The sequence below is a fragment of the Acomys minous genome (genome assembly GCF_964271855.1).
Source record: "Acomys minous genome assembly, chromosome: 17".
NCBI lineage: Eukaryota > Metazoa > Chordata > Mammalia > Rodentia > Muridae > Acomys > Acomys minous.
In genome coordinates, this window is record NC_140500.1 from 20,973,648 (window position 1) to 21,001,475 (window position 27,828).

The 27,828-nt window shown below is 47.9% G+C and overlaps 1 protein-coding gene across 1 annotated transcript in view; it reads right to left on the reverse strand.

The window, feature by feature from the left end:
- The window catches only part of VWF (von Willebrand factor), a 137,727-nt gene that overhangs the window by 96,330 nt on the left and 13,569 nt on the right, over window positions 1-27,828 (reverse strand). The window contains exons 4-9 of the mRNA XM_084765429.1: window positions 26,795-26,897; window positions 26,325-26,533; window positions 20,302-20,426; window positions 3,435-3,651; window positions 1,841-1,963; window positions 828-939 (exon numbers count right to left, since the gene is read on the reverse strand). Of these exons, the coding sequence (XP_084621555.1) occupies window positions 828-939; window positions 1,841-1,963; window positions 3,435-3,651; window positions 20,302-20,426; window positions 26,325-26,533; window positions 26,795-26,897 (889 nt within the window). The remainder of the gene's footprint in view (window positions 1-827; window positions 940-1,840; window positions 1,964-3,434; window positions 3,652-20,301; window positions 20,427-26,324; window positions 26,534-26,794; window positions 26,898-27,828) is intronic.

The window sequence follows — 27,828 nt, forward strand, 5'->3', positions numbered from 1 at the left end:
GTAAATATAATAAATAAATATCTGATATGCAGGATATCTGTATGTGACCCCCAAAAAGGTAGCTACCCCACAGGTTGAAAAGTGCTGCCCTAGAGGTTGCAGGCAGGGAAGGGGCTGGAAGTGGGACAAAGAGCCATTTCCCCCAGTGCACAGAGGACAGGTGAGCTGGTTAGAAGTAGCTTGCTGAGCTATTCTTTTTTTGTTTTGTTTTGTTTTTGTTTTTTGAGTCAGGGTTTCTCTGTGTTAGCCTTGGCTGTCCTCAACTCACTTTGTAGACCAGACTGGCCTCGAACTCACAACGACCCACCTGCCTCTGCCTCCCGAGTACTGGGATTAAAGGAGTGTGCCACCACACCCGGCTCTGCAGAGCTAGTCTTGAAGAGATGCTTGAACTAATCAGGGACAGGTGCCTAGGGAAGGCCCACCTAGCACCACAGAACACAGACCAAGGTGCCTCCATTAGGGGAATCTGCTTGCTATCACCCAGCAGACAAAAGATTGAGGGAGAGAAGCTGTGTGCTTAGTGTTATACAGCCTCTTTGCAGAGGACAAGCCTCAGTTACTGAACCGTCCTTTGGAAAAGCAGCTGGAGTTGTCAGCTGCATGGAAAAGATGTGTCCCTCTCATTTCCCTCTAGGGATATCTGTGACATGATCTTTACATGTCACCATTTGCCTTCAACACCTGCTCTGATGCCCCCCCTGCCAACTCCCCACCGCCTACTCTCAACCCAGTCCAGCTCCCGATCCACCTGCTGTGGCCCATCCTGCCCCATCTTCCCGTCTCAAACCCCCTGGGGAGACCACACTACCGTTAACCCCAGTTACCAAGTGTTGCAGTCTTGAGAGAGGGGGGTACCAGGAGGGTAGCGCTCGCCGGCGTGCACACAGGAACATTCAGAGCTCTGCACACAGCGGCCTTCATCCAGGAGTTCTCCCTCTGGGTTCAAGGGCATCAAGGCAAAGATCTCAGCGCTGTCATCAGTACTCACCTCCCACGTCCAGAACCCCGCAGGCAATCACAGGCTCAGTGCTTCTTCTGCAAAACTCTAGGAAAGTGTACTTTGACCTTTTTTTCCTTGGCGTGAAGCGGGGTAGAAGGGGGATATCAATCTCCATTCTACAGGAGAAAGACTGGGCCAAAGAGCCCACTCGGGGTCGTCCAGTGGAGAAGCCGATGAGCCTAGGCGGAGGCTTCTTCCAGGAGTCTTAAAATTTTTGCGTGATGTCGTGGGGTGTGTGTGTGTGTGTGTGTGTGTGTGTGTGTGTGTGTGTGTGTGTGTGTGTGTGTGCAGGGTTGTTTATCTTCATCCCCTTACAGGATATGAAGGAGTCAATGGATGTCTTCAGCATCATCCAGAAGTCCCAAGCCTCAGGACTTTCTGCTCTGCACAGCTGAGTGCAGCTCGTGACAGTTGCTCAGTCTCCTGGACATAGACTTTCTAACGTGAAGCCCTTTCAGCCGAGCGCACATGGCAAACTCGGGACATTATGTTATAAGACCTTTCTCCCAGACTGGAGTTCTCAACCCTGACCAAGAAAACAAAACCACAGCTCAGATCAGGCCAGGAGTTCCCCCAAACAAAGTCACTGTTAGGGTCAAGGCCATCTTTATTTCCCTAGACACAGCGCTTTCTGAATACAGTACAATGGGAAAACATAAATTAAAAATAAAGACCGGTTCAATCCTGGTCTGTCTGTACAAAGACTTTTTAAAAAGCTAAATAAAAGACCTCTGATTTCAGCCTTGAGGGAAAAACACAAATGCCTTCATCTCGCTTCCCAAAGCCAAGGGCAGTGGCAGGGCCGCAGGTTTGTAAATGAAGGAAGAAGTTTATTACCAGGGCAACTACAGCCATCCACACATTGCTGCTGACAGACTTCATTGATGGGCAGGCTCTGGCAGGTTCGGCTGCAAGGAGACACACACTCCTTATACTCCATGCCAGCAGGGCATGCTGGGTCTGAAAGACAAATCAAAGGAGACTCCCAACACAGCTTCCAAACAACACCGCGAGTGCAGACAGCTTGCTCTCTGACTGTCCGCTCTGTCTAAAAGGTCTCGGGGAGGGGAAGGGGCATCTCCAACCCACCAGCCCATGGTCCCTCTGAAGCAGCATTTCCCAAAAAGAGCATCTTTTGTTTTGCAAGGTCCTAGCTAAGACTCACTGGGGTGCCTGGACCAGACGTCCCTGCCTCATGGCTATCTGTTCTCCAGTCTCCACCAAGAAAGTTTGGCCATCCTTTGTCTCTCGGTGTTCTGCCACTAAAACTTTCTCCAAATTCTAGGCTAAAAGGAATGGCTTCCAGGGACCAACAAGAAACAACTACTTCCTCTTCTGTGAGTCTCTCTGCCTCATGATACTGGCTCCAACCAAATGCCACCCAGCTCAGGTCACACTCAACCCATGCCTGCTTTGGTGACACTCGTTTATTTCCATGGTTTTCCTGAGCTGCCTTTGAGCCTTACAGCCTAATTCTCTCTGTGTTCATCACATGGAGCACACAGATCCTCGTGGGCAAGGCCTGGCCTCCAATTCCTTCTTCATGACCCTCTCTCAGGCATCTCCTCCACCCTGCCTTCAAAGGTCTGAAAAGACAGCCACTCCCTATGCAGCTCTAACCCCCACCTTCCCACACCCCCAGAGCAGAGATGGCAGGCTCTGATGGCAAAGCCGTTTGCCACACAGTGAAACTCAAAAGTGCAGTGTCAATATCAGCCAGGCCTCTGCTTCCTTTGGTCCCATTCTCTGACTAATTATAGCCAACCAGCTGCCCATTGAGTGGCTTTTTATCAGTGAGGCTTTTTTGCAAGGTGACCAGTAGTCTCTACTTAATGATGGTAATTTGGAGACAGTGACAGTGGCTATGGACCCAGTGAGATTTAGAGATGCCAAATGGGTGTTGCAAGGCAGGATCGAAGGAGGAGCACACACTGTGTCTGGAGGCCAAAGGGAAGAGCTAATAAAAGGGAGGGTTTAATGAAGTCTTTCTGGTCTCTCCAGGGCCGCCACACACACACACACACACCTTAGATAGCCTGATGTTCCTTCTAACTCAGGAAAACTGTGAAGATAAACACTGGGACCAACTGCCTGTTCACAACTGTGGGAAGCCAGGGAGTGGATTTCCTGAGGGAGTCATGGGAGTGCTCATGGGAGGGATGTGACACTGACACGCAACAGAGGTAGGGATGGGGAGCCTTGAGAGCTAATCTTGTGTGCTCATCTTCCACACAGTACATGAGGGAAAGGACTCCCCCTGCAGGCCAGTGGCTCACAGGACTAGGGGGCAGAGGGCCTCTCCGGACATAGGGTTGGTTGATGGCAGTGGTGGGGAGGTACACATTGCAACTCTGAGCTGCTCCGAAGCACCCAAACACCACCGCCCCAGGACAAAGAGCCTATGTGAGGACAGGGGAAAACAGGAACTTACGGCAGGCACTGTGGTCAGTCCAGCCATACAGCACCATCCCTTCCTGGGCGCAGGTCCGGGCGTACTCAAGAAGAGCGGGACATGCGCACTCTGGCCCCGTCACGCACGTACACAAAGTCTTCTCACAGAGCGCCACAAAAGGCTCAGGGTCCACCAGAGGGTGGCAGCGGGCAAACACCGAGGCACTCTTCAGTAGCTGGCACTGCTCCCACATGGCCTGCAGGGAAAGGGGCTCCTCAGCATAGCCCAGGGGTGGTGCCTGCCTTGGCCATATGCACTCACTTACCCACCCTCTGAGGAGGAGGGCACTAGGGGAAACTGAGGTTGTCCCTTCAGGATCCAACAGGTGTTATCTACAGCGTTACATCCATCCGTCAGTCCAAACAGAGGAAAGACAGTAAGTGGCACATGCTTTTGAGGCAGACCAAAAGTAAGGCCAAGTGTTAGACGGGGCCTGAAAATGGACAACTCGAGCTCTGGGAGAAGCCATGTCCTACCTGAGAGAAAAGCAGAGAGGCTCAGCTACACTGAGCTCCGATTGGAACCCTGCAGCTCCAGGGTCCAGCGATGGAGATAGTCACTCTTCTGCCCTGCCCTGGCCACCTACCTTCCCTGGTCTTAATCCTCTTCATTAAAAAAATAAATGATCTAGCAGGAGGAGGTTTGTTTTATGCGGCAGAGTTTCCTAGACCTCACCCCCATAGATTTCAATGCAGTAGACTCGGGGTGGGGCTTAGGAATACATTTTCTGGCACATTCCTCAGAAGACTGCCAGAACCAATAGGGTCAATTCCCATCAGCAATAAGCAATAACATATTAGCTGCCTATTAAACAAGACATGCTATGCCAGGCAAGGCCTATTTTGGGGTTTCCTCCTCTATTGATACCCGCAACCTGATAACCTAAGGCAGTCCTTTCTTCTGCCTGCATATTTTACTAAAAAAAAAAAAAAAACACAACTCTACAGTCCATGTTTTAATGATTCCAAACACCTGTTGCTGGTTGTTTTTTGCTTGTTGCTGCTGTGTTGTTTGTTGTTTGTCCACCGTAAGTGCCTCTGTACTGGGGTGACTGCAGCCGCGATGGCACGCTGTAACGGCAGCTTTTCACTCTTGGTACCACAAAGGCCATCAATGTATGTTAGAATCAATGATGTTTTGAACTTGACACAACACAGTGCTATGGATACAACCACAGTTTGCTTCATGGCTTTTTGTTTTTTGTTTTTCCAGGCATATGCATGTAGCCTACTGGGATCAGCAGCTAGTGAAAGGACTTAACAACCCTCGGCTAGAAAGAAAGGAGCACAAGTAAGCTGGCTCCAACCAGTGCTTGCAAATAGGATAGTAGAAAAAGAGGAAATAAATTGTTTGTTTTGAGGAGAAATCGGAGAAAGCCTACGTTTGTGGAAAGCAGGGAGCCAGGTGTAAAGGCCTCCACTTTGTGGCACCATGGGAACCCCAGAGGTAAGAGAAGTGTGACCTGCATGACACCATTCTCAAGATCCTCCCTGACACTAGGGACACTCTGTGGCCCTAAGGAATCAGTGTCCCCTCATCAGTAGCCCTGTCCCGGGACTGTGTGTCTCACCCCATCTGGTGTAGCCAGGGTCCACACAGTCAGAATCAGGGAAATAGAACTATATAACATCACATCCACGGCATGACCACAGTAGGCCCACTGTAGGCCCACTGTGCACCTTAGAAAAGCAGCTGCCTGCTGTCATGGGCTACTGAACTGCAAACCAGCCAGTGGACTGACGAGTCAGCCAGCTACAGCACCAACAGATACCGTGCCCTCTCTCTCTCCCCACCTTCCTCACTTCCCTGAGGTTGAGTCAATACCACTCTCTGACAGCAGAAACGTAGACTAACAATTAGCTTGCCTGGTAGAAAGGGGTGCCCTTGAGTGGCTAGGGATAACAGACTGCATGCTACTTCATGGGTTGCTATGGAGATGCCACAGTGCCTGCCACCAGATAGGCCATCGTGAACGAAGATACTTTTGGGGATGCTCAGGTCAGTTGGGTCTCAGCAACATGCATCCTTCCGCGACAGCTACCTTGAGTATTCAACCCAAGGAGAAAGAGACTTCCAAAGGTGGTGGGTGACCAGAAAGAGTGGCAGGGGCTGTCTGGCCTGCCCTGACCTCACTCTAACTTCCAGGTTCAGCCTCACCTCACGTATACACTGGTTGTATAAGCGTCAGCTTACTGCCCAGTCCCTTCCTCCGTGTGCTATGGCTCTGCATGATCACAGCTCTTACTGTAGGTCTGTAGACGGTAGGGAATGGAATCACACACGTCAAAGCTTCATCCCAAGAAATAGTGGCCCGTATCATCGTCTATCATGTGACCACCAGAGAGGTCCCTTCTACGGTCCCTCTCCCTCCACAGTGGCAAGCCGGCCTCCAGAAGGACAGGACACTCTTGCTCCTATACCATCCCTATCTCCCTCGCCACGGTGAGATAATGGTCTCCATGGCAACATTATCACTTCTCTGGTATCTTGAATGCTCCCCAGTAAGCAGCTTTCGCTGATTTCTTATTTGGGAAGGCCAAAGCAGGAAGGAGTCAAGTTGAAGAGCAGGGAAGAAGGCCCGAGTCTGCTTCCAACATTCTCCAGTGCTGTCTGCCCATTAAAAACACCACTCAAGGAACAGGGTCCTGACTCTCCCTGAGGGCAGCTGAGGGTGTCCACTTGCTCAGGTTCCTGCCCACCTGTTTTCCCACCCACAGTTCAGAGCTGGAAAGGAAAACAAAACTGAAAATCACAACACCATTAAAAAATAAACAAACAAACAGACAAAAAATAATAACAAAGCCTACTGCCACCCCTAGGGCTCCCAGACAAGAGCAATTGCTATGCACCAGGTGACCAGCTCTTGCAGGCACAGTGAGGAGGAACTAGGAATTGTTCCCCATGCAGGACACAGTAGCATCTAAAGAAAGAAGACTGTAGCTCAGGCATCCCTGCCACTGGGAGTCCTGGCAAGGCAAGGCCAGCATGGCTCATCTCCCACTGGCCCAAGTCAGTCTCTTCCCAGATCAAAGGAAAAGTGGGAACAACACTCTGGCATATTAAATGGTTTTAATTTAATATGGGAGGCCCCTCGAGGGATAAAATGGTTTGATGAAAGCCACAGCGAGATGGGTGCTTTCAGGCTACTTCACAGTGGGGTGGGAGTGCAAATTTTGGAGAATCTGCTGCCTCCCTTCTTAGGACAGTCAGTTCATCCCTACGGCCTATGCCTGAAATTTAGCTGCAGTTTCTCCCTCCACAGAAACAAGAAGTCTGGGCTCTCATCTTCTCCAAGCTTCCTCTGGTCACCCCTCACCAGGTGACTTTCAACATCTGCCCAGCACCTCCACCATAATCTTCTCTGACAGGCATATTCACCTGTCGGAGGCCACACCCAGGCTTCTCTGTTCTACCTCAGGCAGCCCAGTCAGGCCAAGCCAAGCCCTGAGATGACATAGAATGAAGCTCAGGGTGGTTTCCACACCTTGCGCCCCCAGATACACAGCAGACTCACTGCACGGGCACTGGGTGACAGGTTGCCTCTAGGTCCCTAGCAATGTGTCTGCTGGCTATAAAATGAAAACTATGCCCCATTCCAGTTTAAAAGAAACCTTTTAGCTCAGTAGGAAAGCAGGGAGGCCAGGCCGTCGATGACCTACCCTCAGACTTCACCTCTCACCCTATGCCTGCCGCTCCCCAACCCAGGCTTTACTGACACCTTCTTGAAAATGCCCTGATGTTTTCTTCCACATCTGGGCACATCTGCTATGCCCAGGCACTGTGTTTAGCAGGACAAATGCAAAAGGAAACACATGGGGTAGATTCTGGCCATCAGAAAGCCTGAGGGGAGCCTATGCCCTCCACCTGTCACATCTCCTCTCTGAAAAGCTCTCTGCCTCAGTCCAGAAGGCCCCTTGCCAGGAAGGCTTTCTCCTCACTTCTCGTTCTCTCATAATCCTCTGGGCACACCACTCTCAAATTGCAATTACTCCTTTCTGTGCCCCTCTCCCAGGTTTGCCTACATGATTTCCAAGGGGAGAAGCTACACTCTTAGGCTGCAAACGCTGGGTCAACCGTAACAGTAATGAACACACCTCCACTGCCTCATGTTCTCCATAGGCCTGTTCACATGCAGGCAGAAGGCTTGAGCCCTACCTGGGGTCACCTTCTTGGTGGTACTGCCCATTGTAGCTGGAGGCATCCTGCAGCTGAGATGTCAGGGAACGCATCCCAAAGCCAAGCAAAGTCTGAGCTGGATCCGATGCTGAGTAAGGATTTAAGGGCAAACCAGGCATGGCGGCCCTCCCGTTTACTCCCAGCCCTCAGGAGGCAGAGGCAGGTGGATCTCAAAGTTCAAGGCCAACCTGGTCTGTAGAGTGAGTCCAGGACAACTAGGGCTACAAAGAGAAACCCTGTCTCAAAAACAACAAAACAAATTATCAAAAAGGGTAAGAAGGGAGACATGCTAGATAAAACTTGGTCCCCAGCCTGGGAGGTGGGACAACCTTCAGCTAGTAGGGCCTAGTGGGAAGAAGTCAGGTCGTTGGGGATGTGCCACAAAGGGGCGATAGCCCCCTCTTTGCTTCCTGGCCACCACGAAGCAAACATCTTCCTTAGCCACCTATTCCCACTGTGACGCTGATGGGACCAAATGACCATGGGCCTCTGAAACCAGGGACAAAAATAAATGTTTTGCTTATCAACTTGATTTCCTCAGGCATTTTGTTACAGCAATGGAAAGCTGACTAAGACACTGAGGAATATCTCAGCATGCCTTGCCTTCCTGTGGGCATGTGTGAAGATGAGAAAATTGGTGAATCTGGAAGAGCTGAGCTGGAGGCCTGAACCAGTCATCTCTGGCTTCTGTCAACCCTCCCAGGCGGAGGCTGCTAACCTAGGGAACCTCTACGCGGCTTCCCTGACCAGCCCTGCTCCAACAGAAGGTTGACACAGAATACAAAGCCTGTCCCTCTTCTACAGTTGAGAGCCTCTTCTAACCCATGTAAATAAAGTCGTTTCAAAACCTCGGCATTTTTTCACAAATTGGACCTTCAGAGAGACTGGCAGATACCTTCAAGAACATATCCCCTTCAAAGGAAAGAAATATATGTATCCTTTCAGATTTGGGATAAGTATAGATAAGGTAAAAAACGTACTAGGTCACCCTCATATGGAGGCGCATGTATCCCAAGCTTGAGGGGCTGAGGCAGAAAGATGGGAAGTTGGAGGCACAGTCTTGTCTCAAAAAAATTAAAAGGGCTGAAGCACCGGTTCAATGGGTGACGTGTTTGCTCTGCTAGCATGACAACCCGAGCTTGAACCCCCAGAGACCACACAAAGCCAGCACAGTAGTGTGTGTCTGTGAGCACAGGGCTGCTACAGACAGATGGGAGGCAGAGACTAGAAAAACCCTGAAAGCTTGCATGCCAATTGCCTTGATGTACACTTGAGCCAACAACAGAGAGACCCTGTCCCAAACAAGTACAAGACAAGAACTGGCACCCAAGGTTACCCTTGACCTCCACAAGTGAATGCACATGCACACATGCACATATGTGCACATACCTACACACATACAAAAAAGAATAAGGCTGGGGCGTCACCCAATGAGAGAGCACATGCTGAGAGAGCGTGAAGCTCTGAGTTTAATGCCTAGGACTGTCAAAACATAAATAAACATTGTTTTTTCCTAGAATCCATACATGTTTGAATGACACTAACAGACAGAAGAGCAAACACAAATGCCTAATAAGTGTGTTTTATTTTGTTTTGTCTTTTAAGTGCTCAGCATCCTCAGTGATGAGGGGAAAAGCACACTGAAACTAATTTGAGATCTTTTCTCACCCCTGTCACAGTGGCTATCATTAAGAAAAGGGAGGTAGAGGCAGGCGGATCTCTATAGGTTCGAGGCCACCCTGGTCTACAAAGTGAGTCCAAGACAGCCAGGGCTACACAGAGAAACCCTGACTCAGAAAGGGGGGGAAGAAGGGAAGGGGGTTAGAAAGAGAAAGAACAAGTGCTGGTGAGGATATAGGGAAAGAGGGATCCTTATTCGGAGACGACTGGGGCCTAAACTAACACAGTGGTTATGGATGTGTGAAGAAAGATTCCCGAAAAATTAAAATAAACTACCATATGACCCAGCTGGGCCACTTCAAGTCACATGAGCTCTGCATCCTACCTACCACAGAGGTCCCTGCGCATTCACATGAATTGCTGTGCTAGTCACAATGGCAAGGAAATGGAATTGACCTAAATACCCATTAAGAGATGAATGGGCAATAAAAATGTGGTGCACACATAATGGAATTATAGTCAGCTATAAAAAAAGAACAAAAACAGGAAAATTGATGGATCTGGAAAGAATTACACTCGCTAGAATGCACACACACACACACACACACACACACATACACACACACACACACACACACACACACACACACACACAGCAACTCAGAACTCAGTGTCAGAAAGCCCAGAGTTGCATGTTCTGTCTCATATGTGGATCCTAGCTTACAGTGTTTACACATAAGTGTATAAAATGAGTGAGTTGCTTACATGGTATGAAACTAGAAAGTCGCCCACAAGAGAAGGAGACAAGGACTCAGGAAGAGGAAGGAGGCAACAGGACATGTGGCATCAGTGTGGAGAGGAGGCAACGGTAGGGTGGTGTGAAGGGACACAGGAGGGCCAGGGTGCTGAAGAAGAGGTGGGAAGGAAGAACAATAAAATAACAAGTTTTGTGGGAAATTCCATAATGAATGCTGTGGGTTTTTAAGTGGGTTTTTGTTTTTGTTTTTGTTTTTGTTTTTGTTTTACTAATTAGGTCAGAAATTCTCAAATTACAGCCCTGGGCTTCCTGTAGATGCCAAGATCCTCCAGGAACCAATAAGGTCCAGCTTCTCCTGTACTGCTGTAGCTCTTGTGCTGTCGGCTCTCCTGCTGTTGCTGTTTAGTAATTCCTCTTTGATAGCTGACTGAAGGGAAATGAGCTGGAGTCTCATAATTAAGTCTCCTTAAGCATCAAAGAAGATTTATAAACCTGCGAAACGACACATTCTTCTGCCTCGGTTTTTGTTCTGCAATTTAGAGCTAGCTTTTTCTTTTCTAACTTGTTTATATGAAATAAAATGCTGCTGCTGCTGCTGCTGCTGCTGCTGCTGCTTCTCTTCCTCCTCCCCCTCCCCTTCCTCCTCCTCCCCCTCCTCTTCCTCCTCCTCCCCCTCCTCTTGCTCCTCCACCACCTCCTCCTCCTCCTCCCCCTTCTCTTCTTCCTCTTCCTTCTCCTCCTTTCCCCTCCTCTTCCTCCTCCTTTGATTTTCCATGGTAGAGTTTCTCTGCATAGCCTTGGCTGTCCTGGACTCACTTTGTAGACCAGGCTGGCCTCAAACTCAGAGATCTGCCTGCCTCTGCCTCCTGAGTGCTGGGACGTGCGCCACCACCACCACCCTGGCAAGTTCTATGATTAAACTCATGGATCAATGTTTTAAATGTCTCTGTGTTTAGTGCCTAATGTGGTAAATAGCAAGAACTATAACCCAAATAAACAAATTGGAGTCCTCAGTTAATTTTTCAGACTTTAGCGGAATCCTGACACTGAGCAACCAGAGGAGCATAGTGCCAGTGATGCAGTGGTAACCAGGGTAACCAGGACTGAGGCGTGGATGGACTACTCCATAGCCCAGTCACTTGTCATCAAAACACAGGTTATAGTGAGTCAAGGACTTCATGGCCACAGATTCAACCACAATTTAAAATATCTGGGGCAAGGCCTGGCACCCAAACTGAACATGTGCCTACTTTTTTTTTTTCTTTTTGTTATTCTCTCACTACAGTACAACACGTATCTACACAGCATTTACAATGAATTGGGTACAATGAATCAGCAATAATTTAAAGCATATGAGAAGGGCTAGCTCAGTGGATAAGGGCACTTGCTGCACAAATCTAACGACTGGAGTTTGATTCCCAGGGCCCATATTAAGGTAGAAGAAAAAAACTGATTCCTCAGATGTCCTCTGATCTCCACATGTGCACTGTGGTACCTGACTCACATGTAAATATCACAGGTGTGTGTGTGTGTGTGTGTGTGTGTGTGTGTGTGTGTGTGTCTGTCTGTCTGTCTGTCTGTCTCCCTCTCTCCCTCCCACCTCTCTCCCTTCCCTCTCTCTTCACACACACACACACACACACACACACACACACACACACACTATATATATATATATATATATATATATATATATATATATATATGTATTAAAGTTTACACAGTAATTCTTATAGAAAATGAAGTAGACAGGCCATAGCTAACTGGCATGCCATTTTATCTAAGAGACCTGGGCACTGAAGTTTAGAAGAGAGTACAGTAATTTCTAGAAGCATATGTGGGCTAGAACTCCAACCCCATCACTTTCAAAGCATGTGACTTCAAGAGATTTATCTCACTTGTCCACACTTCCATCTCCTCGGCTGTAGGGAAAGCCTGGGTGTAGCCCAGTGCCTTCTCTTCCCTCTTCTTAGTCATGACTCTCAACTTCCAGCTTCCACCTGGGCACAGCTCCTGGGGATGAGGATCCCATGTTCTGCCTGCCTGCTGCCAGGAGCAGACACAGCCCTCGGCTGTGCCAGGGAGGACAGAAGTAGGGAGGTGCCCTGTGCCTTCCAGAAAAGTCCTCAGAAAGGGCCTCCTTTCTTGTCCCTTCTCATGCCGCTGCCGGCATGTGGCTGTGGTGCCTGAAGCTTGAGAGAGCCTCTTGGGCCATGAGCTGCAAGTTCCATCTTGAAGGCAACAGAGAAATGGGACAGAAGGACCCTGGATTCCAACAAGCACGGGATTCTGGCCTGGCCCTGAGCATCCTGCCCTGAGCTGCACATGAGAGAGAAATACACTAACTACAAGCCACTGTTGCCTTAAATGCCCTGTCACTCATGGGTGGATCCCATCAGCAGCAATACTAAACTCAGAAAGTGGATGCAGAACACAATCTCATGCAGAGCCGGCCAGCAAGTGCTCTCAACTGCTACCTCCTGCCCGCCCGTTGTCTGCAAAGCCTTCACTTTGGCTCTCTGCTAAACCATTCTGGCAGGGACACAAAACAAAGGTCAGCTAATTTGCACTTCCAGCATCCCCTGGCTCCGGCGCCCGGCACCAGCTACTTCTGTCTTGTTTCATCTCCTGTCCGTGGTGCCAGAAGCTGGCCAAGACCTGCAGCCTCAACTCCATCAATCCGTGACTTCACCCTCCCGCGGGGGTGTACAGACCCAATTGTGGCCCATCTTAATCCCATTTTCAGTTCATCAGAAGAGACCAGGCCTCTTCCCTGGGGACGTTAGGCCCCATCCAGGGGAAGGGAGAGACAGCAAGCCTATCTCCCCAGAGAGTGCGCAGGCAAGGCAGGAGGAAAAAAGCAAGAACCAGAGGCTTGCGAAGCTATGCTATTGTTTCTCCTCAAACAGCCGATGAAGGAGGGGGGTGCGGGGGGGGGGAGGGGGGAGGTTTCAGGGCGTAAGCATTCCTAGGCCTGAAGTGCATAAAGAAAAGAGCGGGGAAAATGTACAAAGCGCAAGTTGTTTGCTGGGCCCTGATATTTCCAGCTGCAGAGTGGGCGTCATGAGGCTGCCCCCTGGAGGAGGTGTGGAGGCGCCTAGAGCCGGAACTGGTCCAACACCGTGGGTTCAAGAATGCACTCAGGGCAGAGGCTAGTTTCCCATTGGTCAGGCAGCAGGGATGAATCTGAAAAATGGGGTGATGGAGGTAAATGATTCTATTTATAGCTCCCGGCTGCCCTGAGGTTCCCGTTGCCGTTCCAAGCTTCTGACTCATGGTCAAGATTCAGCTCTTGGGCTTAGTTCATACCAGTCCATCAGATGGATGGGGTTCGTGGAGGTTCCTATTCTGAAGATAGTTGGATGGGATGTTCACGACACGCAGGATGTCCACAGAGGCCTCCCTAGGCCCTCTCTTATTCTGTCCTGGCCTCTTGGGAACATATGAGTAGCTCTCCAGGGTCAGAGCAAGACTCTGCCAAGCTGGAAGATGAGTCAAGCATTGTCAATGGAAGAAACATAATTCTAACCTCAGAGGGAATAAGATATAAATTTAAAAAAATAAAGTTTATTCTGAGGCCAAATGTGAATGATCATGGCCCAGGAACACAGATTCAAATTACTTCAAATTGCATGTTCCAATGTGGCAACTGTTTTCTGCTAATGAAACAAAAAAAAAACAAAAACAAAAAACAAAAAACAAAAAACAAACAAAAAAACACCCGAAAAACATACTTTAAGGCACTTTTCAAATCCATTGGTAGAAACAGGTAGGTGGATTAAAGCAAGTGAGGGAATGTCTTCCATAGGCTTCAGATGTTCTTAGCCTTTTCGTTGGTGGAAGCTGGTGACCTGCTAAGTGAATAATACACTTCGAAAGGTTTTATCTGTCAATCACAGGATGTAAGAGGTGGGCAAGAAATGGCTCTCTAGAGAGCTGAAGACAGCCCAAGTACCGAGGGCTGTGAATTACAACATTCCAACTCTCCATGATCACAGAAGTTCTGATCAGCCAGTCAGCCTTGCAGAAGGCGCACTGGGAGGGGCAGCTTCCCTCCAGGAACTTTTATTCACAGTATTATTGCCTGGTTTGCAGTTCAGAACCTGCCCAAGCTCTTGAACAAACAGCCCAATCTGAACCATCTACATATCTTGCTCACAGCAAGAAAAATCACCAGTTCTGTGCCGGAAGTCAAATCACCCGAGCTGCCCATCACTAAGCACCCATCAAGCGCTTTGTCACCTACTGACCCACACCAGCACTGCTGCTCTCCTTCACGGTGAGTTAATTTCTCTTGTGTGTCTGCCTTGGATCACTAGCTGGTACCGTTTCAGCAATGCCCGAGCCATACAAACCATCTCCGCGAGTATGCACTGACGGCACTATCCCATACCTCACCTATTCTGGTCCTCACTAGGAAGAGGACAAAGGAAAGAAAACACCTGAGAAATACACTCAGCTGAAAGTAGCCATAGAGAATTTCTGGGACACTCCCCCCTTTCATATCAGAATCTATGAATGTTCAAGTCCCTCACTGGAACCCCAACACATCTTCAGTATGTTTCAAATACCATCTAAATGACATATACTACTAACCGTGATATAAGCCCTGGGAAATAGTTTTTATAGTATACTGATTAAGGAATAAAAAGAAAAAAACCCAGGTGCCCAGAACAGACACAATTTCCCTGCAGTCGGTTGAGTCCACAGACATGGAGCCACGGATGGAGGATGAGTGTAATTTGTCACAGACTTGGGAGGTGGCTGAGAGAGGGAGAGATTGATGCTAGGACCTTCATCCAGCCCTCCTAAGGGTTTGCCCAAAAGGCAAAGAGCCAGCCAAGCCAAAGGAAATGTTTGAAAACTCACTAGCTGCTGAAGCTCTGCAATAAGGCTAGACCACCGCCCACCATCACCACGACCGTCACTGTCACCAAAGCCACTTAGCTGTTCTTCTGAGCTGCTCTTAGGTGGACAAATGTGATGTAAAGAGAAGGGTTGTCTTATTTGAATGTTCACTAGAGGGGACACTGAGAGGCAGAGCAGGGAAGGAGCCCACATGAGGACATGAAGAAGGGAGTGAGCGCAAGACTCCTTCCTGGTCCTCTACATCCCCTGTCTAAGTTCTTGTTCCTCACTTAGCCTTTTGGTGCCTCAGGAAAGCTGTGAAAAAGATCTTGTGTTGCCAAGGGGAAATGCACGTGGATGCTTGTGTTCCAACCCCAACAAATCAGGCACAGGGAGTGGGCACCCTGTCTATAAAAACCACCTCGAGGTGCTACCAGTTAGCAGCTAGCCTGCACTTGGATCCTTGAATTTGCTGGCTCCTGCGGGCCAAACTCTCTTACTTGGCTCCCTCTGACTTGGACCCCGAGAGATGGCACAGCAGGTAAGAGTGCTGGCTGCTCTTCCAAGGGACCCAGAGTTAATTTCTTCATCCAGTCCCCGCAGGTCCAGGGGATGTGACAACCCTGCTGGCCTCCTCAGGCACCAGGCATGCAAGTGGCATAACAACACACGAAGGCAAAACACCCGTACACGTCAATTAAAAGTTAAAGATAAATTTAAAAATCCAATAGCTTTGAATCCCAGCCAAGCGAAAGAAAGGCTGTTCCCAATTGCCAAGAGCCTCCCCCAAGCCAAACTCCTTGATGAAATTACCCTACCCCTCCACACCTGCCAGCTCCCCATCCAGCTCCAGCTGAGCAGATAGAGTGACAATACACCCTCTGCAAATAAACAGGCGTATAATAAGGACTTGAAGAGCACACTGCTTTGTCCCCAACAGGATGGATACTGTATGTGCTCCTCTGAGCTACTGAGGGGGTGTGTTACGGTCATTCAAAGTCAACAACAGTTTTACAAATATTAGCCCATGAGACAGGTGATTTCCTGAGAACAGGAGTAGCAGGCGACACTCCTTTTGTCTCGGCAGGGAGGAAGAACAGTCTATGGGATGGAAGGTGCTGAAAAGGCAAGGCATAAACAGCCCAGAAAACAGTGCCCCGTGTTCCGGCAATAAACACCAAATTCAGATGTGAAAGGACAGTGGAAAGTCCAGAGCTGTTGGAGAGTTAGACCGAAGTGCAATGGGACAGGGGCTCACACATCAGCCCAGAGCAACTCCGCTGTTCAGGGACATGGAAGGACACACAAAGTTCTAACTTCAAATGAGCATGAAATGAAAGGAGTGCTCTCTCAGGAAGCTAGGGAGCCGGCTAGAGCCAAGCTGTACAGGATGGCCAGATAGACTGTAGCGAGGCTACTCCAAGGCCTTGACTCTTAAAACCAAGATCAGAACATAGCCTGCCTGTCTGGCTGTGGTTTGCAGAGAACTGTCGTGCAGCAGGCAGGACGATTAATGGGTATCTTCAAGAATCTCCTCTACTTCTTGAGGGTTAGTGAACCCTAACATCGACAAAAAGACATTTCTCCTGCTCCTGACCCATGTGTGCAGATAGATGCTGCTGCCACCGGATTATCCCCCTGCGGTAGGTCATATAAAAACCAGCCGCAAGCACGCTCGGGCTTCCCAACACCTGGCCATCTTGAAGACCAGCTCTTAGGAATTAAATGGAGAGATCTCTTGATGTCAAGCACAGATAAGACCTCATGCTCTTGCTAGTAGTGGCAAAGGCAAGACCCGGTCTTGTCATAGTGGGGAATGTGACCTGAGGGTAGTGATGTTGGCTTTGGTGACTGGATCTCCCAGGCCAGGCCAAAGCCACCAAGTGCAGGGCTGCAGGCTAAACTGTACCTAGCGGCAACATGCCAAGTGGGTAACACTCGCATAGTGGGCACTGTCAATACCCACATGTCTGGATATTGTATGCCATGCAGTGATTATATTCACCATGGCAAGTTTCCATCAGGTGACAGGAGATTGTCTTGGGAAAGAGTTGTCTTTTTCATAGTAGCGTGGCCACTCCATGGGCTAACTGGAGCACCACGGGGCTTTGGGTTTGCTTCAAACTACAGAAAAGACATAGATCCGCCGGATGTGCTGGTGCACACCTTTAATCCCAGCACTCGGGAGGCAGAGGCAGGTGGATCACTGTGAGTTCAAAGCCAGCCTGGTCTACAAAGCAAGTCCAGGCCAGCCAAGGCTAACACAGAGAGACCCTGTAAAAGACACAGATCCAAGGCTACCATCTGCTTGTGAAGTTCAGTCTGTCCCTCACGTTCCTCACTCAAAATTTACAAAAGGAGAAAAGCTAACCAAGGCTCTTTCTAAAAGTGTGCATTGTATGGTAGCTATGAGCAAATGAGCATCACTTAATATGAGCATTTACAGTTGGGATCCAGACTCAGCTGGGAAAAAAAGAAAGAAACAAACAAACCTGGAAACTTGCATATAATCCAACAAGCCATTATCAGTCCCAGCAGAGAGAGGCACTGGGTCTGTTGGTATAACAGGTAAATAAATATTCCTCCCCATGGTTTTAGTAATATGACCAGGCTTTCTAAAAGATCTACCAAAATCAGGAGAGAGGCGAGATCACTGATTCTCACAGCTATCCAAAGCAACTGTAGGCCACAACAGCCTCCCCCAGAACACTCTACTGTCCCAATCGGCCCTTGAACCAAAGGGCATCTGCTGGTGAAAGATGCCGCAGAATTACCAGATGCAATTTCTAAACCTGGGGCCCAGGGGGAGTAAGAAGACAGAATTGTTCAGTTCAAAAGACCACATTAATCACCTCCCAGGAGATGAGTCCCTGCGCATGCCAGCCAATGAGGGAGCCCCGGCCGTGGACAAGCACTATCTGATTGGCTAAGGGCACAGTACAGTTCTCTGGGTAAACAAGCTGAAAACATGAGTGCTGCTGGCCTTGAAGGAGTTCATGCCTCAGGGAGGTCGTGTGTTTGGAGCCTCAGTCCTGAACCAAGAACAGAGTACTCAATTTTCTTAAGCTGTTCCCAGTACACTGGTTAGCAAGGACGTTAACACACCCAGGAGACAACGTGAGTAGCAACGAGAAGCTGGAGCCTTACAACGTGTCCCGGGAGACTAGCAACGCTGCTTCCACGCTGCTCAGCTTTGCCTTCCTTGAACAAAGCACCCAGTCTTTCAACCTCAGTATCAGGTTCTCTCCAGGAAAAGTCTGTCTGCACCTCCCACTAACGCCTGCATAAATGGGATTGTTCCTTCATACTCTGAGGGTGGGGACCATCTGTCAAGCCCTTGCTGTTCGCAGTCTGTGTTTGCAAAGTCAAACAAGACAAAATACGCTCTACAGGACCTGTTGCTCCCAGCGCTGCCTTGAAGGAGGGGAGGGTTCAGAGCCAACCAACCAACAACAGAACCCAAAGGGGGAAATGGGAAGAGTTTGCCTTGCATGATACCTTGAATGAATTTCTTCTGAAATTTGTCTAGGTGGCCAAGCGTCACTAGAGGAAGGGCTTGCCTCCCCGACTGGCTTATTTGGATGTATTGGTGTGCTGGATGGCTCACTTTCCTTCTAACGTGTACTGAGCTGTGCTCAGCTAACCCTCCCCACCCACCCCCACCCCACTCGCCCTCAAAAAAGCAGCTATAACTGGGAGGAGGGGAGGAAAACAAAAATAGTTTGGGGTTCTATCCCTAAAGTACTGTATTTGATAGGATGCTCCCCACCTCTGCTCTCAAAATATATCACCCCTGTGGGACACACAATACAAGAGGAGAATACCAGATGTTACATCATCATCACCACCCCATCATCATCATCATCATGGCTCATACAGTTGAGCACTACTGTGGTAAACACTCAAGCAAGGGAGCATTCCCTTAGTCCTTTCAATGGTCCTGCAGGTCCTATTTCTAAGCCTGTTTCACATGTGTGGAAACTGAGGGTTGGACAATGAAAAGTATGAATTACAAAGACTACGTGGCTGACTCAAACCCATCCATTAGCATGATGCCATGTTGTTTGCTTCTCTGTGGCTGTGATGAAACCAAAAGCAATGTGGGGGGGGGGGGTAATTTTGGCCTGCGGGTTATAGTCCATCCTTAACCAAGTAAATGCCCCATAGACAAGCTCTCAGTTGAGGTTCCCTTTTCTAGGTGACTCTAGTTTGTGTCAGGTTGAGAAAAACGACCAGCACACCCAACCACGGGTAAGAGGATCTCAAGTGCTCAACCTGTCAAGGACAAACGTCACAGATTTCAAGTCAGGGGAAAGAGAAACACACACACACACACATACATACACACATACTGCACAAAGCATGCTCCTCTTGGTGCCCAGTCTGGAGCTCAGACTGCCTTGTTAGCAGCCCTGGCCACATGGCAGGTGACCACCCAGAGGGCTGAGCACACTGAATCATTGGAAGTGCCAGGAAAAATGGCTTTTGGGATGTGCTTGTTTACGAGTCAGAAGTTGTCTGTTTAAGAGTTTAGCATCAGAATATTCCCCAAAGTCTGGCATGCTCCTGGCTTCAGAGGTTGAAGATGCTTTGTGAACACAGCAAAGACTCATTAGATGAGTAAGCAGCTATTAATGAAGCTTTCTCATGCTAAGCTGGCGTGCTGATGTCTGTTGTTGTTTCTAACATAGGAGAGGATTCGCCTACTTAGGCACAGACTTGGGTGAACCAGGCTTCTGCCTGAGAAGAGTTCTGGGTCATTGTTGTTGGAAAGGTCATTATAGCCCCTAGCCAACACCACCTATAATATATGTCCCACACACACTGAATAGTTTTGAGACCTATTAACTATAGCAACCATGTATACAATAAAGGATTTAAGAACTAAAGGTAACCTTGATAAATGTATAGTATCTAGCTCCTGAAGAAGGAAGGGTACAACAGCCTACACGCAGAGGGATGTGGGCAACGCTTTTGTAGGTGGGATGAGGTGGGCAGCCCTTTTTTTTTTTTTTCCTCTTAGGCACTATAAGGCTGACACACAGGAGTACCTATGTACCTATACCGGGTAGCAGACACCAACACCTTCATCCTGAAAGTCTCAGCTTCCCAGGCTGTGATAAGTTCCATTTTCTGGCACCATGTATTTTGTCATCGCCTCATAAAGTGGTTGGAGAGACTGCCTATAGCTTCTCATTTTTAAAGAAAGTACAAAGGAATATGTTAGAATTAGACAAAATCCTAGCCAAAATAAGTTTCCAACTAAAAACAAAACAAAACAAAACAAAAAGACTCATGAGCACTGCATACTGAACAGCCAGAGAGACGCATTTCTCACCCAACCACTGCCCCCCAACAGAGAAAGAAACAATGGTTCCAAGTCTCTTGCCTTAATTCCAGGAGTCACACACCATCCTGACCACATCCAGGCCAGACTGTACCCACCTTCTGCATGTCCCCAGAGGAGTTGTTGCAGTTACTATTGGGAGGAGATGCCCGTTTACACCGCTGCTCCCCACTACTCAGGGCCCAGGAGTTGGCAAAGTCATAGGGGTCTGAGGTCAAGGTCCCTGCAGAGAAAAGTTTCCAAGAAACAATGCATCAGTTAAACCTGTACAAAGAACTTCTGCGTGAAAGCTATTGGCCAGTTGTTCCTTGAATCAAACTCCTCCTAGATTAGATCTCAGGACCATAGGCATCTCATACAGTGCTCGGCATGACAGCGCATGGGCTGTGGAGCTCAGCAAGCAGTGAGTTGACTAGCCATGGATGGAGGGATAGATACAGTGAAGGAAGATGATAAGGATGTCGTCTAAGAAGCTTCTTCATGCAGCAGAGATCATTACAGAAATCCACAACTGGTCAAAATGAAAAGAACAGATGACCATAGGGTGCTGTGGTGGTTTTTTGTTTTTGTTTTTGTTTGTTATTAGGTTTTTTTTGTTTGTTTTTGTTTTTTCGAGACAGCGTTTCTCTGTGTAGCCTTGGCTGTCCTGGACTCACTTTGTAGACCAGGCTGGCCTTGAACTTACAGAGATCCACCTGCCTCTGCCTCCCGAGTGCTGGGATTAAAGGCGTGCGCCACCACTGCCTGGCACTGTGGTGTTTTAAGTAGGTTTGTTGTCCCCCACAGACTCATGTGTTTGAATGCTTGTCCCATAGGGAGTGGCACTATTGGGAGGTGGGGCCTTGTTGGAGGAAGTGTGTCACTGTGAAGGTGGGCTTTGAGGTCTCCTATGCCCAAGCTATGCTCAGTATGGCACACAATATTACAGGATATTTGATCCCATTGTGAACCCCAAGATTGTGAACTGTAAAAACCTATTTCTTATTTGGTGTGGTTGAGCCCTGACACACATTTTTTAATCCAAGAGCTTTCTGTTTATTGTAAACAGGTGATTATGGTACGGTTGAGCCCTAATACACACCTTTAATCCAAGAGCTTTCTGTGCACAGGATTTAATAAAGTCACCCCTAGGTCAAGAGACAGAGCAAGAAACCAGCTGACAGGGATTAAAGAGTAGAAGAGACTTTGAGTTCAAGGGTATTTAAGATAGATAAAAAGAAGGAGCTTTTAGCCGGGCGGTGGTAGCACACGCCTTTAATCCCAGCACTCAGCAGGCAGAGATAGGCAGATCAATGTGAGTTCGAGCCCAGCCTAGTCTACAAAGTAAGTCCAGGACAGCCAAGGCTACACAGAGAAACCCTGTATCAAAAAAAAAAAAAGAAGAAGAAGAAGAAGGAGGAGGAGGAGGAGGAGGAGGAGGAGGAGGAGGAGGAGGAGCTTTTGAGCTTTGAGCTAGCAAGCTCCTTTGGCTTTTAGTTTTTAGGCTTTTCCTCCTGGCCTGTCAGCTGAGCTAGAGAGCTTTTTGGGGCTTTTTCCTCTGAGCTGTACACTGAGCAGGAAGGTCAGCCAGGTGCTTTCTCTGCCTCTCTGAGCTAGCTGGTTTTCATCCCAGCATCTGGCTACTGAGTCTTTGTTGGTAAAATCGAACATTTGGGCTCTTCATTTAAAAAAAAAAAAAAAATATATATATATATATATATATATATATATATATATATATATATATATATAAAACAGTCTCCTTCTATTGCCCATGGATCAAGACATAGAACTCTCAGCCCCTTCAGCACCACGTCTGCCTGCACACTGCCATGCTTCCTACCATGATGACAGTGGACTAAACCTCTAAACCTGTAAGCCAGCCCCAATTAAATGTTTTCCTTATAAGAGTTGCTGTGGCCATGGTGTCTCTTCACTGCAATAGAAACCCTAAATAAGATAGGTGTTCGACCCCAACTGTTACCTCTAACTTCACAAAAGAGGAGACAGAAAGATTTTAAGATGTTGGGGTGCACTGTGTGAAGGTGTGTCTCTGTATATTCAATTGTTAATTCTGCACCAGCAGAGAGCTATGGCCCATCTCTGGTCTCATAATTTGTAAATGTTTGTTCCTTCCTCTTCTCCCTAAGGCAATGTAGAATTGTATCTGATTGGCTTTACTAAGAGCTGATGGCCAATGGCTGAGCAGGAATTAGAAGACGGGAGAAGATCAGAGATGGGAGGGTCAGCCAGCAGACACAGGTGAGCAGACATGAACAGGAGCAGAGAGGTAAGGACCTAGCTACATGGTGGGTCATGGGCTAGGAAGCCAGGTTAAGTTAGATGAGCTAAAATGCTTTAAAATATTAACGAACCAGGCGTGGTGGCGCACGTCTTTAATCCCAGCACTTGGGAGGCAGAGACAGGCAGATCTCTGTAAGTTCAAGCTCAGCCTGGTCTACAAAGTGAGTCCAGGACAGACAAAATAATACAGAGAAACCTTATCTCAAAAAACTAATATATATATATATATATATATATATATATATATATATATTACATATTAATAAGCCTCTATGTCATTATTTATACCACTGGCAGGTCTGAGATAGTCCTGCTATAGTAAGAGACAGAGGACCAGGAAGTCTACTGCGAGATGATGACTTCTATATATGACAGAGAAGATGCACTCATGAAATGTCAAAAATATGATTGCCTGAACAAGACCAAGATGGCGAAAACACCAATGGCATGCCAACATGGATGGGGAAATCTGACCAGGCCCCACTTTTATATGAAGAAATAAAAGCAATTCATGACTAATAAGAGAGGGAGAATGAATCTTCTCTAAGAATGAGCCCCCTATAGGCTATTCAATGTTAACTGGTCAGCCCTAAACAAATACACATGTGAGTGGCACTAAACGGACTCAGCAGGAGGAGTGTGCGTATGAGTGTATATAACAATAAAGAAGAGGGGATCATAGGAGGGGTGGTGGCGACACACAAAAGGAGTTGGAAGGAGAGGGGAAGTAGAGATGATGTGTAGTACTCACATAGGAAGTTCTCAAAAAGAGTGGTTGGATGAATTTAATATTTAAAATATTTTAAAAGAAAGATGATGTGAATGATACCATCTGCCCCCATTTCTCCATGGAATGCTCTTCCCTTCATATGGACCATTTTTCTCCTCCTTTGTCATGGCTTTAATATAAAATGCCTTCCTTCCCACTCTCATGTGATCAAGGCTTGGTCCTAAACAAGTGGCACTATCGGGGGATGGTTCTAGAGGCTTTAGGAGATGGAAGCCTAGCCTAGTTGGAGGAAGCGGGTCACTTGGAGTGTGTCCCTGCCCTGACTCATCCCTGTGTTCCCTCTCTCTGCTTCCTGTCTGCCATGAAGTGAGCAGCCTCCTCCTGCGCCCGTTCTATCTGCCATGATGTTCTTTCCGCCTTGGCACAAGGCCCTGAGTTAATTCAACCAAGGACTTTGGACTTGAAATCTCAGAGGCTGTGAGCTCAAAACAAATTCTTCCTTCTCTGACTTGTTGTTGTTTCAGATGCTTTGTCTTAGAGATCAGCACAGCAGCCAACTCGATTGTCGCCATGCCAACTGCCCTCTACTTGGTCCTGGACACAGAGCCCAAGAACAACCAGCTCTTCTGAGCCAGCCCTCTTTCCTTCCCACATCCCAGCCTGGTGGGAGGTGCTCTTCTCCATGTCCAGCACCCCCCGGGCAACTCTCCAGAAAAGACTCTTATCTTTCTTTGGGTTCCTTTTCAGCCCTGGCCTTCGATGACCTATGAGCTAGGATTCCACTGTGAGCTCCTTAGTTAAGAGCACAGGTATGCGTCTTAGCTCTGCCTTCAGGCACAGTGCCTTCGGGATGCTCAGAATACTTGCGTGGGATGGAGGTAATAATGTAACATGAATCCTAAGACACCCCCCCACCCCAGTCACGGAATCTTCCATGTTCTCATTCTCTATGTCCAGGCACATTTGTGCTTGTAGCATGCGTGCTGTTGTTGGCCACATCAGGGTATGTAAAGACCTACGCAGCCTGGGACAAAGGCACTGTCTGATAGCCTTGCTGAATATTTATTATGGTAGTCGTTTCTGTCTGCTATTTTTTTTTTAACTATTGAGGTAAGCCACCTCTTACATAGCCTGGAAGGGTGAGTCAAGGTCAAGGTGTGCACATGGGAATAAAATGAACTGCCTCTATGGAAAAGAAAGGGACGCCTTTATAATTAGTTGGCATCTAAGGTTAGGTGCATAGTAAGGAAACTCCTCCTTCAACAATGTGCTCATTTTTCAATATTCTATACATATTATCCAGCCAATTCAGGGATTCAGCTGAAGGTCTTGGGAGGAGGTGCTTCTCTGGAATTGCCTGGGTGAGCCATTGTGTGCAGCTATGTATCCTTCTCAGAGAAGTGGAGGGACATCAGATGCAGGCAGGCACACATGGAGAGATAGGAATGGCACGGCTGCCAGTCAAGGGATGCAGCGGCAACTGGAGAGCCAAGGAGCAAACCCTCTCCTAGAGCTTGTGGAAGGCCTTGACTTAGCACCCTGGTCTCCAGAACCGTGAAACAATGGGCTGCTGCTTCTGGAAGCAACCTGGTTTGTGGTATCTTGTTGGAAGCCAGAGGAAACTAACTGACCAGGTTAGCCCAGTGGAGAGAGCTAGAATCTATATGGTGTCCACCATGTACTGGATTCTGTGATAGATGCTCTTTGGTACCCACTCACATCACATGGGCTTGGGCATCTTAAGGAAGAGGTAGGGAAGAGATCTCATGTGCATGGGAAAGTTTCTTTTGCCGGCTGGTTAGGTCGGGGCTGAACCCCTCATTCTAGGTGACTTTCAAAACTCTTTTTCAGGCCCGATTTTGTATAATATAAAATTTATGGTTAAATATGAAGTGAAGTAGAAGAGTGTCCAATAGAAAGAATTACAAATATTATCATTTAAGTAAGGGACAAGGGATCCCAGAGATCAAGAAACAAAGCAAGCTGAGCCTCTCAGAAGTCAGAAAACAAGGTTAATTGTTTGTGGACAAATAATATTGGGTCTAAACTGAGAACTGAACTCAATAAATCACTTTCTGGGGATGGATGCAAACGTGTGACCAGGGACTGGACTTTTGCTAACAAATATCACTTCCGTTTTCATAGTGTAAGTCATATATATATATATGAGCACATATATATGGGATATATACATGTGCATATATACATATGTATTAAATAAGAAAGAAAGATATCTGAGGACTGGAACTTCCTTTTCCAGTAAAGTAGATTAGAAAAGTCTGGACTACACTACTACAGTGCACAAACATTCTAGTGATGCCACAAATAACTTCAAAAAGAGTAGACGGAATTCTGAGCTGGGGAAAGAAAATTGAGGGGCAGAGAAGAGGAAGAATAACAAAGATAAGCGGGAAGAACAGACAAGGCTGCTGGCTTTCGGGTATTAGAGTGATGGCAGCCATCTTTCCAAGCGAGGGGGTGGGGGTGGGCATGGAGCTAAGACCCCATGGTAAAGGCATGATCCTCCAGGACATGCTTCTTGAGAAAGCTAAGGAATGGGCTGGAGAGATGGCTCGGCCATTAAAGGCTAGCCTCACAACCAGAAATATAAGAGAAAGCTGAGGGAAAGCAACCTGCTTGGAAAAATAGAAAAGAAAAAGTTTGTTTCCTTGGCCTGAGCTCAGGATAGGAGGGGGGAAAAACGCCTCCCCTGAATGCTTGAAGTAAGGAGAAAGACCCATGTAGGCTGGAGACTCAGTTTTACATTTCAAGAGTTAGTATTCAGCAGGGTGTGGTGGTGCATACCTTTAATCCCAGCACTCAGGAGGCAGAGGCAGGCAGATCTCTCTGTTTGAGGTCAGCTTGGTCTACAGAGCAAGCTCCAGGACAGCCAGGCCTACACAGAGAAACCATCTTGAAAAAAGAAAAAAGAAAAAAAGAAAGGGGGGCAGTAATTGAACACAGATTGCAAATTTAACATAAAACCCTTCTTTAAAATGACCTGACAGCACAAAATCAGGAAGCAGAGAATCAGCGGACTATGAACAGAGGTCAGCAGACATCAAACAAATGGCTTGAAAGCTCCAGATTCTTCAAACAACAGCTTACCCTCCTGTGTCCTAAAGTCATCTTCGGCAAAGACGTTAAAGTCGCCACACAGCCCACAGGTCTTGTTGAAGTGTCTGTCTGACAGCAGGACTTGGAAGTTGCCGTTACCATCAATTCTGGCCACAAAGCCAAAGGCCTCACTGGAAAGCTTATAGTAGCCAGCCTCTCTTTCTAGGTAGAGTCCTTTGGAGGCATAGGGCATAGAGATGCTAGAAGGCAAAGGGTAAGCTCATGAGGCTCCTGGTGCATTTTCAGGACCGCTCCAAGTTTCCTAGGCAACCCCAGGTTACAGGCTTCAGACGTGATGCACCATGGTTGAGGCTCTAGACCGGCGCTGCAGAGACCTGGCCCATTGGGCACATATAATCCCTATATCTGGGCCCCTGTTTCTCACACACTGAAGAATGTGTGAGGAGAAGGCCCCTCCCCCCAGGATCCTTTCCAGGGGGACACCTGCGCTTCTGACTTACCTCTGGTCCCCCTGCATTGCTGTGCCATTGACAAACAAGTGGATGTCAAAAAACTCCCCAAGATACACAGACAGGCTCACTCTCTTGCCGTCTTGGAAGTTTCCTGAAAGGGAAGAGAAAAAGTGTGCTCAAAATTGATAAATGCATTACTATTGCCTCGCCTCTGTAATCTCCATGGAAAACTTCTCCTGAAAGACTCAACAAAAACCCCTGGAATTCCCATGCCTTCATCTTACTGTTTGTCTAAAAGGTACTAAGGGCTGACACGTGGCACTCAGCGGACTCCCAAAGGCACGACCACGTCCTTTGGAAGTTCGTCATCTTGGTGTAAAAAATAAGACTCACGCTGTATGATCACAAATAGAAAGAGTGTGAGTTGTTGGTAGAATGCCGTCATCTTAGGAGAATCCAAGCCCGAATCTACGTGTCATTTGTTTAAAATAGAGACCCTGGTCCGACTGTTTAACTGCACGTGGTTTTCTGTGATAAGTTTAAGGAGTGTGAGGGAACTTTAATAGAAACTCAGGAAGTTACTGATTTCTCCGTTAGTGATTTTTGTGCGGCCAAACACCTGGCAAAAATTGGTCTCTGTCAAAGGCCTGGCTGTAAGGGGCAAGCCCAGGGACAGCGGCTCATGGAAGCTGTGATAAAAAAAGAATGCAAAGTGGCCAGGCGTTCCCGCAGCGTTCTCAAAGCTTAGCAGTCCAGAGTTAATCTGTAAGAAACACAAAGTCTGGGCCGTTAGTGCTCAAAGATAACAGACTGTGTAAGAGATAGAGGGAACAGAAGGGTCAATGAGAACCTGGGAACAGAGACATTGGAGCAAGCAAGAAGGACGGAGGCTGTGGCCTCCAGCTCCCCAGCAAGGAAGCCTGTGGAGCCACGCCCACAGAAGCCTTGGGAAGGCCTGTTGACTTGAGGTTTTGCCACGGCAGTCATGACCACTAAGTGAGAGGCCACGCTCTACAGAACCTCGCAGCAACACTGCCAGGATAGAACAGAGCTGCCAAGCTCATTAAACAAAGCACAAAGCC